Source organism: Platalea leucorodia (assembly GCF_965183815.1).
Source record: "Platalea leucorodia genome assembly, chromosome: 5".
Taxonomy (NCBI): Eukaryota; Metazoa; Chordata; class Aves; order Pelecaniformes; family Threskiornithidae; genus Platalea; species Platalea leucorodia.
The window spans coordinates 61,065,175-61,080,621 of NC_138827.1; the positions used below are offsets into that span (position 1 = coordinate 61,065,175).

At 41.7% G+C, this 15,447-nt stretch overlaps 1 protein-coding gene across 3 annotated transcripts in view; it reads left to right on the forward strand.

The window, feature by feature from the left end:
• The window catches only part of AGAP1 (ArfGAP with GTPase domain, ankyrin repeat and PH domain 1), a 387,788-nt gene that overhangs the window by 344,117 nt on the left and 28,224 nt on the right, over positions 1-15,447 (forward strand). For all 3 annotated transcript variants that reach the window (XM_082314678.1, XM_082314680.1, XM_082314679.1), the window contains one exon: positions 5,764-5,986. In XM_082314678.1, the coding sequence (XP_082170804.1) occupies positions 5,764-5,986 (223 nt within the window). The remainder of the gene's footprint in view (positions 1-5,763; positions 5,987-15,447) is intronic.

A 15,447-nucleotide genomic window follows, 5' to 3' on the forward strand; every position in this document is an offset into this window, starting at 1 on the left:
TTATATCTGGATACTAGAAAATTGATTTGGGATTTTTTTTTTTCTCCCCTTTGTGTTTCTTTCCCTTTTTTTATTTTTTAAAACATATACTTAGTGTTCAGAAAAGTGTTCTCGAGAATACTTTGAGCTGCGGTTCACCTCACTAACCCCAGCTGAGGTCATTATTCTGGTGCTCTTTAGTTCCAGGGGTTTGCAACAAAGCCAGAAAAAGGAAGTACTCTTGCTCTAAAGCAATTAGTTGTAGAAGCAGAAGGATTGAGAACTTGTGCATTTTTATTTCTTTGATATTTGAAAGCCAGAACTTTTCTTGTGATTTTTGCATGTGCTTCAAATGGAAAAATATTCATTTATTTTTCTTCGGGTATAATTTTTTTTAAGACTTGCTGTTCAGGATTTTGACTACTGGTCTAAGGCATTCTAACATCCCAGTTAACTTTAAAATGAACATTCATTTGGAAGTGCAAGTGCTTTTGCATGACTAATTTGCTATCTGTATAGTTAGCAATTTAGCTCATTCAGTCATCCACCAAACAAATCGATTATCCCCTGCCTCACCCTCAGAAGGCTTGAAGGGGAAGATAAAAAAGATTTTTCCATACCATCAAAATGTACTTCACATACAGACTCGTTTTAATTGCTTCTTTTGAAAACGCTCAGATATTCGTATGCCGTCCATAGGAGATGGATCAAGAACAAAGGCAGCTGCCCTGTCCCCGGCGGTTCAGCACACAGGGGTGTGAGCCCTGGCTGGACCAGGCTTTGAGCACCAGGACTGGGATGCTGTTAAAACAGCCTGTTGACCTGCTGGAGGGAGATCCCAAAGAGAAATTTCACAGGGATTTTTCACAGACGGAGAGAAATAATAGCAACATGGATAAATTAAGGTCTTTACATTCCAGTGGCTAGTATGTTTGTTTAGCTTGTATTTTAACATATACAGCCCGAAGTGACTCTTATTTATTAGGGTTCTTTCATATTGACCTGGTAGTCATTCAGATTTACACCAAAGCTTTGATATAGTTCAAGTAAAAGGCATATAAGGTGCTGTGCTGTATTTGAGAAGGATGGGGTCTTCAAGTGACCTAGATGTATATTTAGCTCATTTGAAGTACTCACTGCTGTCTGTGAGCAGACCGCAATGAGAGTGTTACTGATTTCTGCTCCAGTCTGTCTCTACAGCTGTGGGTGGCATTTTCCCAGACCCTGCTTAAGTAGTCACCCAGGCAGAGTGGGAACACGCAATCCCTTCACTGCAGATGACTTCCCACACCCACGCATGTCCTTTTGATGTATCCATGATCCATTTCAGCTCCAGCCAGAGTCCACACTACCCCCAAGGTGTGTGTTTCTCTCCCCAGTCTTGCACGTACCCCAGTATTTATGCAGCCAAGCTAGATGTTTAATCAGGAAAATGATTGTGCAAGAAAGCAGCACAGTTTTTTTCCCCCCCTTTCAGCTAGGTTGTTTTTCATCCAGATTGCTTCATGGGTCAAGCTGGCCACATGTGCAGGGTGCCAGCAGAAGGGACCTGCCAAGAACATGTTGCTGAGAGAGGCAGGGTGGGACTGCCCTTTTTGGCAACACTCAGTGCTTGGTTGTGTAGCTTATGGGGGGATGTGATTTTGGAATCTCAGCTGGAACCTCTCTTAATTGTTTGTATTCTTGGAGATGATTTAAGTCTTCTTTGACTCTTCTTGCCATTTGGCCTTCCTAATTTTAAGGCTACCATCTTTCCTTTTGACAAATTTGAGATATTTCCAAAGCGATGTATCTTAAAATGTAAACATGCACAAGGTGAACCTCAGCCTGCTGCTTTTTCTGCCAGGCTTTGCTTTATTTCCTTCTCTCCCTTTCTGCCTTGCCTGGGCAAGTCCTTACCCCTGGAGTATTTAGCATCACAAACACCAGTGCTCTTGTGGAAAGCTTACGTAGTTTGCATCTTCACAAAGCCAGATGTTTGGGAGCAAAGGAACATGAGATGTTACTGTCCCTCAGCTCTATTCAAGAGCCATCCATCTTCCACTTCAGAAGTCTCATTCTTCCTCTTTCTAGAGCTCTTTGCCTTTTTAGCACTTCATCACAGCACTTTGTTTCACCAGGGAGTTTCTGCCTTGTTGTATGTTAATCAGCAGCAGTAGTACCGGCAGCATCTGTGTGCCGCCAGCCTTCTGGCCCCGTGGCAGTCTCAGACGAAAGTTTTTAAGTCCTTTTTTTAATGTTCCCATCCCGGAGCAATAGATGAGGCAAAGTGCTCTTTAGGTGCTGGAGTTTTTGCCCAAGAAGATCTCATTTCATGTTTCAGAGGGAAACTGATGTTGCCTTTTCCCAGAGCACTGGAGTCCCGGTGCTGACTTCTGTCTGGAGAAGGCACTGAAGATGATCAAATTGCTTAGGCAAACCCAGTTAAATTCCTGCCCCCGAAGGATTTTAGCTCTTCCAGTCTTACTGCTTAAAGAGCAGATGAGAAGATAAATATGAGTGAGTCACTCTTTCGAGATATCTGGAGAGTGTGGAATATCAGGTCTTTTCTGTTGTTGAAGAAAACAGGCAGGGCTTAAAGAGGGAGAGTCTCATCATGAGTTTTCCAGTCCAGGAGTCTAGTAACTTACTATGCTGTATTTTGTATTTGAGAGCCAAACACTGAAGTAATAATTTGGGTGGCCCTGGCAAGCCTGTCAGACCCATCACAAGATTCAATTTTATATTCAGAATAAAAAAAAAAAAAAACTTTTAAAGAGTAGAAAAGATGTAAACTTTTCTCTCTTTTGCTGCAACTCTTTGCAAGATGCCTTCGCCCCTTGCTTCTCCTTCTTTCCCTGGCTCTTCTGCTCCTCCCTGCTCCTCTTCCGCTCAGCCCAGCACTATCTTGCACATGCTGAACTCATCAGGATTTAGCATGGCAAAGCCTTTCATCAGCAACCTCATGTCCAAAGGGATGAAGGAGATGGTGGGGAGGGGTTATTCTCCTAAAAGAGCTGTTCCAAGAGCTTTCACCTTCAAATGATCAATCTGATTGAGATGCAAGTCAAAGTGAGGAGGACGCTTTTAGAGATGGAGAGAATGAAATACCTTTAAGAATATGGGCAGCTGAAAATTGTAATCTGGGAATATCCAGTGATGTTTAAAAGGTCATATTTTGTTTGACAAATTGTAAGTAAAACAAAGAGAGGAAACTAGCTTGATAGCACCTGTAGCTGCATTGAGTAGGTTTTTTGCTTCTTTTACCATCAGATGTCAATGTATGCATACTGGAGAAAAGCCTGCCATGTGCTTGTAAGTATTCTGAGCATCCTCCAATTCAGAATTACTCTTAGCATCAGCAGGAAGAGTGAGCTGATTTTTAATAATCTAAAAAAAAAAAGGAAAAAAACAGCTTGAGTAGTTACAGCTTACTAACCACATGTGGTTCTTTTCAATATAAATCAGTGGTAACAAATTTGAAGCGTGAGATTTAAAAAGTGCTCAACTACGTATGGGAAGAGGAAGATGCAGATAGGAGCAGTGAATTGAAAACAGGGACATCCCTGAGCATGTAGTTTACAACAGCTTGCCTTTATTATTGGTGGGTAGTGACTTCTGTCATCTAGCATACCTCCTTTTGAGAACAATTTTTCATGTGCATACACTGAAACAGATGTCATAAGTGACATCATGTCAGTATTTTCCCAGAATCCATCAAACGATGCCACTTGTCCAAGCTCCTCATTAGAGCCCTGTCTTGGTCCACGTTATCCGGTTATAACCAAGATCAACAAGTCTGTTTTTTCACTGGATATCTCTAATGAGTTCAACAGTTGCCTTTCCTAGTTTGCCACCTTCAAACTTGCTGTGTGTTGTCAGATTATTGAAATTTAAAATACTATCTTGACAAAATTTCATGTAACTTCTTGGTTATCGCTTTGGTGGACTACTTCAATTGTACCAGCCCTGTCAATTGGAAGTAGGTGAATATTTAAAAAAAAATACTCAGTAAAAGATACACTAGATGTGCTTCAAGTACACAGAAGTATTTGGGAGGGAGGTCAGGTCATTAACATCAGTTCCATTAGAACAATTGGAAAAATATTAATCAGTAGCTTTTCCTCTTGCTTCATTCTGAGTTTGTGCTTCTTTGAGCTCATTGCACTTTTTATTTTTGTGAAGATAACCCTGGTCTTTGCAAGTCAGGGACAGAGATTTCATTCTAAGAAATGGTTTGCAAATTTTAAGTTATTATCTGCTTTATTTAAGCTTTTACTGACAAATTAGTATGTTTGGATTTTTAGTGTGTTTCAAATATACTACTGGTTCTCCCACTGGCAAGACACCAAAAATAACTGGTGGAGGTGACCTGAAGAAACATGCAGAAAAGGAGTTTGTCATGGTTGTCTTACCAAGGACTTGGAAAGCATGGAGGAGTTTTGTCTGAATTATCTTTTGGAGATCTGAAATGCTGTCTATTCCTAGCATAAGACTTGGTATGGACAGGAGCTTTTTCTGCTCAAGTGAAGTAAGATGGGGGATTTTTCTTGTTGGGAATATTTTTAGGTTTCTAAGGAATGACCGAAAAATGTTAATCAGTGCCTTCACTGAAATGTGGGACTTTGCAATTAAAATTATCTGCTTTCCTTTCATATTTTTTGTTCAAATGTGACATGGCAAAGCACTAGGAAACGTTTTGTTTCCACATATTTTAGCTGCCAAAAATAACTTTTCAATTTTGGGTTACATAAAGTAGAAATGAGTCTTCGGATGAAATTTCCCTGAATGGAAGGGGACACTGGAATTTAATTTTCTATATCAGCTCTAAATTTTATTTAGATTTGAATAAAAACGGCCTGCCCTCTGAATTAATCACCTTTTTCCTGCTTGGCATTCGTGATAGCCTTCTGGTTCTTTGGGAGGCCCAGGGTAAGGTGAGAAGAAAAGATCTGACAGCAGGGGGGAGAAAAAAAAAGCTGGCAAAAATTCCTCCGATACGTCTTTCATTGCATTTGTTAAAATGAATGTTTGTTGGAGAGAGGGAGATTCATTCTAGTCTAGATTTAAATAACACAGGACAGTGACAAAAAAGTGAACCATCTTGGGAAATTACTTTGAATTTCCCGGCTTTTGTCAGGTTTGTCACAGACTTATCATTTGTGGGGTTATTTTTTTTTGTGTGTGTGTGTGTGTCGGTGGAATTCTTCTGGCTCGTACACTAAAACTAGGACTGTTCAAAGTATCACATTTTCATCTTAGTACTTATCTCCCTGATCTTAGAGATTAAAACATACCCCATAGTGTGTTAGATGTAAAAGCCATATGTAGGTGATGATATAGATGGTTATTAAGGGAGTTGATATAGTTAGCAACAGAGACATTGTATCTGGTTGCTCTTTTTTTTTTTTTTTCCTTTTTCTCTTGTAATTGGCTACAAGTGGCTCTAGATTCCCAAGGAGGGGCTTTCTCCACCACTTCATCATCAGCTGCCTGCCACTGCATTTATATTTTCTTTGTTTCTTGTTTTCACTGTAATTCATATTTTTCTTTTGACTGAAGGTGGAATGATACATCTTTTGAGACTCCCCTCCACAATTTTTTTTTACTCCTTGAGGGTTTCTTGGAAAGCTTAGTATCTCCACAGGGCAAAATTGACCCTTCTGGAAGACATTCCAACTGTGCTTTTGGACAGGACACCTGCATTTTTTTCCCCCAGAGCCAAAATCTTTATCCACAAACATTAACTAGAAAGTTTTGTTAGGTGTTTCATTGTACTAATTGCTTGTGTCCCTTTTCCTGTAGATCCCGACTGGGCCAGCTTGAATCTGGGAGCCCTCATATGTATCGAATGCTCAGGTATACACCGAAACCTTGGCACACACCTCTCCCGGGTCCGCTCTCTCGACCTGGATGACTGGCCTATAGAGCTCATCAAGGTGATGTCTTCTATCGGGAATGAGCTGGCAAACAGCGTCTGGGAGGAGAGCAGCCAAGGCCATATGAAACCTTCGTCAGACTCCACAAGGTAGGCTTTCCTACTCCATCTCACCGTGGCACGCAGCGTGCAGGTAGTATGTGATACTGCACGTGGCTGAGGCTGTAAGCTATGAGCCCATAAATCTTCATTTTGGCATTGCAGTCAGAGGTGGTAGGGCGTTACAATGTTTTACAACATGGACTTTTAAAATTCTCCCTTGGAGTAAGCCTTGTAAAAATCATTATGTATATATATCTTCACTGCATGCCCAGGAAGAATGTGTGTCAAAGTGTGGGAGGGGTGTCAAAAGTTGAGTGACCCGGTTATTTTCACTCTTGTGAAGGTTTCCTCAGCAGCTCTACAATTTTTTTGTCCAATTGACTGACCAACAAAACAGCGGGAGATTGAAACCTGCCGCCTGGTTGTTCCTCAATCTAAATTATACTGTAATGTGTTTCTTTGTTTTGGTCAGCCACAAAGTTCCTGGCTCTTGGACTATCAGTTTGTGCTTAATAATCTGCCTTCAGTAGTTCAAGCTCACCCAGGAATTTGTACCTGGCCATCAGGTCTTTGGGTTCTCATCACGGATGTTCAAAATCCTGCTCACTGTGGATGTGAAGGTGTAAGTTGATGGGGGAGTGTGTGTTTCCGATGAGAACAGTGTTTTACGTACCAGTCTTAGCTCAGCACAGTGAAAATCTTCTTTCTGTGATGCATTGTCCTACCGAAACCTAAAAGGTTTTTATGCTTAATTTATCTGATCAGTGTCAAAGGAGGAAGATGTTCTGAAAGTACAAAATGTAAACGCTAATAGTTATAACTAAGGTATTGGCTTGGGGAAAGCAGAGTGACCACTGGCAGACTGCGTTTCAGCAGTGGGGTTCAGGCAGGAGAAAGACCTTCTGGACTACCTTGCACAGCTGGGCCAATCTTTGAAGTTGTCTTCAGAAGTGCGTTATAATTGTCTTAGGCTGCCCCCCTGGAGCTTGCCCCGCATCCGAGCACTGGTTGGCCCCCTGGTAGCAAACGGCACGATGGAGGTTTAGCTCTCAGTGTTTTCCTCCTGCATATGAGAGAAATCAGAGGGAATTGTATTCTGATTTTGTTATGTATATTTCTGGATCCTGCTTTTTCTAGTACTGGATCAAGTGAAATTATAACCTGGGAGCATATACCTGGGCCACCTCCTGCGGTGTAGGAGTAGGTTTGTACTGTTGTCTGTAATAAAGTCAACTGTTTCTTATTCCATTATTTCGTTAGCACTGAAAAATGAATTTGTGGTGCCACCTTTGGTTCATCTTCGAGAATGAAGCCAGTACATTAATCAGGCTACTTAGATGAATGACTGTGCATATAAAAATGTTCAGGGAGACCTACACAGCGATTTTGTTTATACATAAACTGTATGTCTGCTGTATACATGTATATTATTAGACAGCTAATATAATGATTTCATCAGGTAGATTAAAATCAACTTATTGCTGCCTTTCAGTCATTAGTATTACTTTAATGCAGAGATCTTATATTGTTGCAACTAACAAATATATGTTGCTCCTTACTACTGAGGTGAGGTGGAGAGATAGCTCAATTCTAAATACTTTTAAAAGGAAAAGGCATACACTCAATTGGATTTTTTTTTTAAATATTATTTTAGTGTACATATAATAAAGTTATCATGAAAAATCTAAAATACATGTGACTGTGATGAAAAGAGAACCATCCATTTGAATTAAATTATTCAGGGTTTTATGTTTGGAAGTGAGTTTTATTTATAGAAAATCAACTTTGTTCTCTTTGTATTTCATGCTCAGAGCTTATTTTAATTCTCCTTTGTTTCTGTACATCTTTGTGTTTATAGTCAGCTGTTTATGTTTGTCAGTGACATATTTGCACTTTTTTTCCTGGACTATAGCATTTTTGAACAAAAGGTATAAAGATTCGTTTTATACATATGCATTTCCATCTCTGTGTCCAAGTGCACACTTATGTGATGGAAGAGCTGTTGGAAAAAATAGAATTAAGATTATGTGAAATTTTTCCCACGAAGCAATTGTAATCTTGCTGTGCTACACCCGTTTGTTTCCACTGTTTGCAGCGGGGACTGAAGTGGTATTTTTCACATAAATGTCTGAAAGGTCTGCTTTTTGAAAGTTATGTGCCTCCTTTTGTACTTTACTTTGGTCTCTACTAGCATTGTAATCCTTCTGTCCAAGATGTGGCAAGAAAATGAGTTCAGGTTCTTTAGATATAAGTTATGTATTCCATTTTCTTGCTGCTGTTTGCAGTTTTGCATGAGGAATCCTATCAGAAGCAGCTACAATGGATCTGAAGTGAGGTTAAACACTCCCCCCCCTTTTTTTGTTGTTGAGGGACTAAAGGGGGAAGAGGCAACTGAAGTTGAGGGACTGGTGGAGGAGGCAAGAAAGTAAGCAAGTAGAAGGATGACTGGGGAGCTAAGATTTGGAGTTCTGGTGGAGGAGGGATGGAGGGTGTCCAAGGATATTTGGAGATCAGGGAAGAAAGAATCATTCAGCAGAACTACTTCTGAAGGGGAAGAGAGCCAACAGCTAGTGTTGGGGGGCTGTTCCTGCCCATGTTGGTGGGCTCTGGGGTCAGCTGGAGTCTGAGAGCCACTATATGCAGAGGTTCACGCACTCAGTGTGCTCCTGCTTTAATGAGTTCTCTTCTCACCAAAACCTCATCAGATGGAAGAGGGGAAGTACTCCCATGTTTTCCTCCAAGTTTCCCCTGAACTTGTTCATATCCCTGTTCCCTTCTGCAGCCCCACTTACTACTTCTGTCCCACGTAGTGCTCCTGTTTTCAGTTCCACTACATATACTCATTAATCCACCCTCCATGGCTTTCCACATGTGTGCTCAGACCTTCAGGCTGTGCCTCCAAGGAAAGTGTTGGAAACACAAGGACAGAAGATTTCTTAACCATTCCCCCAGCTGATTCAAAGGCTTAGCACAAAGCATCAGTAACAGACCTTAGACAAATGCAGTGTTCTCACGTGTTTGTTTATGATAGGCATGTCTATTAACTCTTTGGTCTCCACTGTGCCCACCCCCCGCAAAGCACCAAAAGTTGTCAGCACAATGATGGACCCTCTGTTAATAGACATTTGTTGAGGGGATCAGACATACATGGGTTTCACCATTTCATATTGTGTCTTTCTGCTGGAGATGAAGCCATCAGTGGAAACCCACAGGCTTTCTAGGGGAAAAAAAAAGATTATTGACTGCTTCATAAATACTGAATCTGTTGGGCTGTGAGGCTCGAGGAGTGTTCTCATGCTGGACTAAAAGGAACCTGGAAGTCTTGACATGGCTTCAAAAGCAATCCCTTCAGCTGGGGGGAAGTCAGCACTGATGACTGAATCAGTACAGTGGCATCCCATGCGTTTCGATTGAGTAGAGGAAAGGGTGGAGAGACCCAGGGAGACCAATGTTTTGCAGGACGGATTGCCAAATGGCTACTGTAGGCCACAGTATAATTAAAGAGTCTTATTCAGGAAAATGTCACCAAAATTTATAAAAATAGGGATATGCCAGGTATTGAGTACAGCTTGCATTTTTAATTTTGGACATGCAAAAATAAGTTAAATATTATCAAACTTAAACCACATCAAACACACCATACCGCTGTCCTTTCCTAGCCCACTCAAATTCACTTAAAACCCTTTCTCCGAGAAAGTCATGGGGAAAGATAAACCTAAAAAGGTATTTTGAAGGTCAGAAAGACTCTCAGATTGGAGGGTGTGAACTCAAAGCCTGAGAGAGTTGTAGCAAAAGGTATTACTCCTGTTGCTTTCATCAAGGATATATATATCGCCCAGGTATGTCCTCTAATGTTAACACGTGCCAGGTCTCATAAAGTGTGAGAGGCAGCTTATAAAATAAGTAGATCTCTAGGTCATTCAGTGCCTCTGGATCAAAAGCAACACCTTGGATGGCTTCTAGCATTAAACTGGAAGGCATCGCAGGTTATAGGAGCACAGGTGCAATGGGATCCCCGAGGAAGCGGCGTAGAGTAAAGCAGTAGCATGAGGCAAAGTTCAGACTGAGGGTGTTGGTGTGATTACGGGGAGGAAAGAGGAATAAACGTGAGCTCCCGGTGAGCACAAAAAGTTGGCGAAGCAGCAGAAAACCCAAGCATGGGTGAACACGTGCATGTGGAAGGGAAAGGGGACCAGCTGGCCTCTGAGCGGTGCTGTCCGTGGGTCCCTGATTAGGTCAGCTTTGGAAGGCTGGTAATTGGTTCCAGCAATTACCAGCAGCCCTGAGAACCGCCGCTCAAACTTCGGGAGCCCTGTGACAAATTGAAGCTGACTGCTGGTGAAGGAGTATCGACTTCCCATTTCTAAACAGGGGGATCATTAGTCAAGAAAAGCATCTTTTAATTACTTGCAGGAAGGGGGGGGGGGAAGGAGGAAAAAAGGAAAAAGATCTTTCAGTATGGATCCTGCAACAGCTGCCATTTTTTTTTCCAAGTGTATTCAATATTAAATTTATTGTCTTGGAGGGGAGGGGGTGAGCAGGGAGAGTTTGCCTGCGGTCCCTCCTTTGGTAATGTGCGTTTAATTTGGAGTGAGAAGTCAAATTAGAGTAAATCAATGTTGCGACAATTAACTGGGTCTAGGGATGAGATCAGGATTTTCCCCTCTAATTGCTATTGATACTATTTAAGCACACTCTTAAAACATTGATTTGGAGTGGTGTGACACAGGAGTAGCCCAGTGGGGCGGGGGCAGAACTGCTCCATGGAGGAATGTCGGAGATGTGGTGAAGCCAGCTTGGGGAGTCTGCGCCATGTTTCGCCTGGGCCTTTTGCACTGGTATGTAGATCTCCTACCAGATATTTAGCTTTCTTCTGGACACACCTCATGTGCTTTGCTTTCTCCCCATACTATTCTTGCCCATGTGGCTTCTGGTTTTTAGATGTGCTTGCCACCATCAACTTCTGAAGATGTTGTTAGCCTTTTCCAAATGAGATGAGCTGCCACCATCCCTCTGCCTGCACCAGGAGGTGACGATCTGCTCCCTGGCGCTGACACTCTTTCTCTGAGCTCCCAAGCTCTCCATCTCTGTCTCGCTGCGAGTACTGGGATGTGCCAGCTCTCCCCCAGCTGGAAGCTGCTGGCCAAGAGGAGGGAGAGCAGTGTGATACCCAGGCACCATCCCAGCCATGCTTTTTGTTCTCCTGCTGAAGCGATGCTGAATATTTGCATTAGCTATGTGTAAACTTTAAAGTTAAGGGCTCCACCATTTCGGTGTCTTTTTGAGAATATTCCTAAGTAGAAAGAGCCTCCATCTCCATTAAAGTGAGTGTATTTTTAAAGTGAGGGATGAGCAGTTAGTAGAAGCTCAGGCATAGTTTTAAGCTCTGCCGAGGCAGCCCCAAGCAGCAGCTCTTTAAGTGGAGCTTGGACGTTGGAGCATCTGCTGCGATTTTGCTCAGGTAGTCTGTTTGCATAGCAGTCACCCTGTTTATTTTGGTTACCAAAGGTTATAAGAAAATAGAGAGGTTCTTAATGCTGTCTGAGAAGTCTGGAGTTGGGAGCCAGCAGTGTCGGGAATTGACTTTCACCTTAAGACGTAAGATCCAGTTTGATCCCTCGCTCACTAATGAACTGAATTTAATGGTGTCAGAAAAAACATTATGTAGCTCGACTATATTTAGCAGACTTTTACAATCCTGAGATGAAGCCTGGCTTGCCGTTTCGAGACTTGAGTCCACTATGCTGAGCGTGCACTAGTTTCTTGGGGATAACTGGGGAGCGACTTCTATGAAAAATATTAAACCATGCCTTCTTTTTTTTGTAAAAATAATTAGTCCTTCGTTATAGACAGTACAGATAAAGGGCAAGCCCAGGGAAACTGTGTAGTTAAGATCCCGGTATTGTATCCTGAATCTTGTAAGGATGCTCCACTTCATCTCTCTGTCATTTCTTGTTCCTTTTGGCCATCAGATTGCTGTTATAGTCCTGTTGGTCTCCGATTCCCGGCATAAGGCCGCAGCGTTACAAATGGGGCCTGGGGGAACATCGGTACCTCTCTATCCGCAGTTGTCAGGTCTGCTTTCTTAGCGGTTCTTGGCCTGATGAGGTCAGTGTTTTGTGCCTTTTGAATGCTCCTCCATGCTTGACACCTTTCCCATTTCAGAGGTGGGGGAAGGGTGTTTTTAAAAATAAATAAAAAATTAAAAAAAAAAAAAAAAAAAAAAAAGATTTTATTGTGAAGGGCTGACCAGAACCCATCTGCAGTTGGGTGGCATCTGCTCCCCACATGTCACTTCCCTCATTAACAAGCAATTGAATTAATTAAATGCTATTCAGAACACGCATAACAAGCTACCGGCAGTGTCCAAATTAGCACTGATAATCAAGGATGATTTCCTTTATTATCCTGCTAAGTGGTGTGCAGGCTCTGATCTCCCTGTCTGCCCTCATCTATTTACATACCCCCAGCTTCTGCCTTTAGAAGCTGAGGTTATCTTACCTAGTTAATTTGCCACGATCACCAAGCATGGCGGATTGATATTCCTGCCTCTGCTGAAGCAACCCCCCCCCCCTTTCTCCCCCTTTCCTTCCTCCCCAAGCCTGGTCCTTTGTATCTCAAGCTCACTGATAAATTAAAAGCCACCCCTGTGGTCTCTCAAGTGAGTAATAGAGGCAGAAATTTCATTTTGCAACTGGCTGATTTAATGATCCAAAGGGTAATTAATGGCCTGATTATCTTAATGTTAAATATGTCCGGCAGCAATTACTGTGACCTCCCGCTTGTCAAGGTCCAGGCTATGCTCTTCTTTCAATTAAGTTCTCTGGGGCTTAATGGTATGAATAAACTCCTCTGATTCTATCATTCCGGACTCTGAGATTTAAGCGAGCTAGGGGCTCGTTTGGAGTTTTAATCAGCCCGTCTTCTACTTGAGCGATCAGAGTTAACAATTATAACAAGGACAGTTTAACTTTCTTTCTCCCCCCCCCCCCCCCCAATATTTTTATTTTATTATTTTTTTAAGCGCTCGGAGGGAATTTTGTTGGCTGCAGCAGCAGCTTTGCTTAGGCTAGTCTCTCCCTATATAAATTATCATGTGAATGCTGCTGTTTTTCCATTTGACAGGCTTAATTAATTGGCAGGAGCGCCCGAAAATGACAGTGCCACTAATTGCAACTCCAAGTCCATTTCTGTCATTGCGGCACGCTTGTCAGCGGGCATGCCCCGCTCCTCGCCGCGGCCGGAGTTTGTTGACGTTTTCCATTTCGGTTTTCACATCTCGTCGGGAAATGTGATGGGATGTGATAGCCCAAGATGTGCCTTTGGGTTTTCCAGGCATGCAGTTTGTGTGCAAGAATGACATTTACTGCCAATAAAGTTTAGACAGCTGGGCTTCTGCCCACCCAACAGCTGCTAGGGGACTTAAGATTTGACTTAGGATATTTCAGCAAGTCCTATGAACAGGGGAGACTTTGGGAAGGAATTCATTAAAAGGAGAAGGGGAAAAAAAAAAAAAAAAAAGGCAACAAACCCTGGGAGTCATAGCTCACTCCTGGTCTTTCTGGTGGCCAAACTACACTGAACAGCACATCTCCCAGTGAGCTGGAGTTATATTAGCTCTGTTTTGGACAGCAGATATTTTGTAAAGATAGTGAGGAAAACGTATAAATTATTAGTTACAAGAGTATTGTGTTTTCAAACGCACACATAAATAAAAAGACTTGATTCATTGCTGCCAGTAAACTAAAACCGTTTGCCGTATGGCTGTAGAAGTGAACTGATTCTGACATGCTAGATTGCATGCTTTCAGATTAGAGTAATTGTAATTGTTTTAAAATTAAATTTAAAAAAAAATAAAATTTGTCACTTACCAGTAGCTTCCAGGAAATGCATCTAATAAGAATAACTAAGTGAGGCAAATGAAATGTCAGCTTGGGTGGCGGCTGGTCGGATTTCACCATTTGGAGGCCTCAAAAGCTCAAATGCAGTACTCCAAAGATGAAGGTTAATAGTAGTACGACGTATTTTATTGTCCTTGTAGCTGCTTGGCAGACCTTGTCATCCAGGAGCTGATCCGGTAAAACACTGGTGCCTACATAGCAGCGTGGTAGATGCCTGGATGATTAAAAATAAAAACAAAACAATAACAAAAAAAAAAAACCTCGACCCCAGTTGTCCAAGTTAATGAGCACTTTAGATAAAATGCTCCCTGGTTCAATTGCACGTTTCTTATGTGCAAATATGTCTTTGATAGAAACTCAAACATCTTGTAAACAGAAGCCCAGCTTGCAATTATTATTATAATCATGATTCTCCTTGTTGCCTGTGAAAGAGAAACCTGCAAAGGAGAAGAATTTCTGTCTGCTTCTGTGGTACATTAGAGCATTTGTTAAAAAGCAGAGGTGTAAAAGCCACAGTACTATTTATATTTTTTTTTAACTAAATAGCATAGGTACCACTTTTATTAAATTCTCTGAATATTTAACTTGTATGTGTATACGGACCTGACACATTGCTCTCTGCACTCTTACCTCACATGGAACGTACACATACTATGTGGGTGCTGTGATGTAGTATGTTATGGACCCATACGGCCCATGGTGAGCAGAGATTTCCAGTTACACTGGGTTTATAGTATTTCCTTTTCATCTTGCTTACCAACTATCATCTGGACAGTTTGCCCAACTATTGCTGGTGTAGTTTTTGGAGAGAAAAGCTAAAGAAATCCTCATTGCCTTTGTCTTTTTCTGACTTTCTCTGATGTCTCTCGTGTGTTAGACTGTTCATACATCCATTTGTTGTTTGTCCTTTGAAAAATGTTTTTGAAGAAGATGGGAGAGCAATGTGTTTTGGCCTTGTTTCAATACCTGCTAGCTAAGATACTTCCTAGATAAGACGCTAAGATCCTTCCTCAAACCCAAATTTTATGGGTATGGTGACAATACAAAAATGAAGATCAGAGTAGCGGGCCAGAGGCAATGGTCAAGCTTTGAATACTGAACTAAAGATAAAAAGAAGGGAAGGGCCTTCAAGGGGCCTTGAAAGAGAAGACAAGTAGCTTTGCTTTCATACTGTACAACTGGGTTGCACAGACTGGGCAACAGTCCATATCTTAGCAGCTTTTTGCCATTTTCTTACAAGTTCAGTGATATTTGGTGTTTTTTTTCCCACCAGGAGTTGTGGAAAACAGTCATCCCTTGGTTTTGAAGGTAGTTTTTAGAATTGGTAAAAAAATGAGAAACCCACTCTGAATACTCCCAGAAGACCTGAAGAAAGACATCCTTGAGTGTATTAAACTTACAAATCAAAGCTGCTTGAGGACATCTTGCCTCTTGAGGTTTCTGCAGTAGGAGAGGTGATAGACACTAAAATGTTTTACCTTGGAGGTACAATCAACTCAAGGTACCTTTATTCTGCTGAGATTCTTGACAATTTTTGGTTCTATTTCTGTGTGTATTTGACTGCCACACTGAAAAGCACCAAGTTAAGCTGAAATTCCCTAAAAAGGA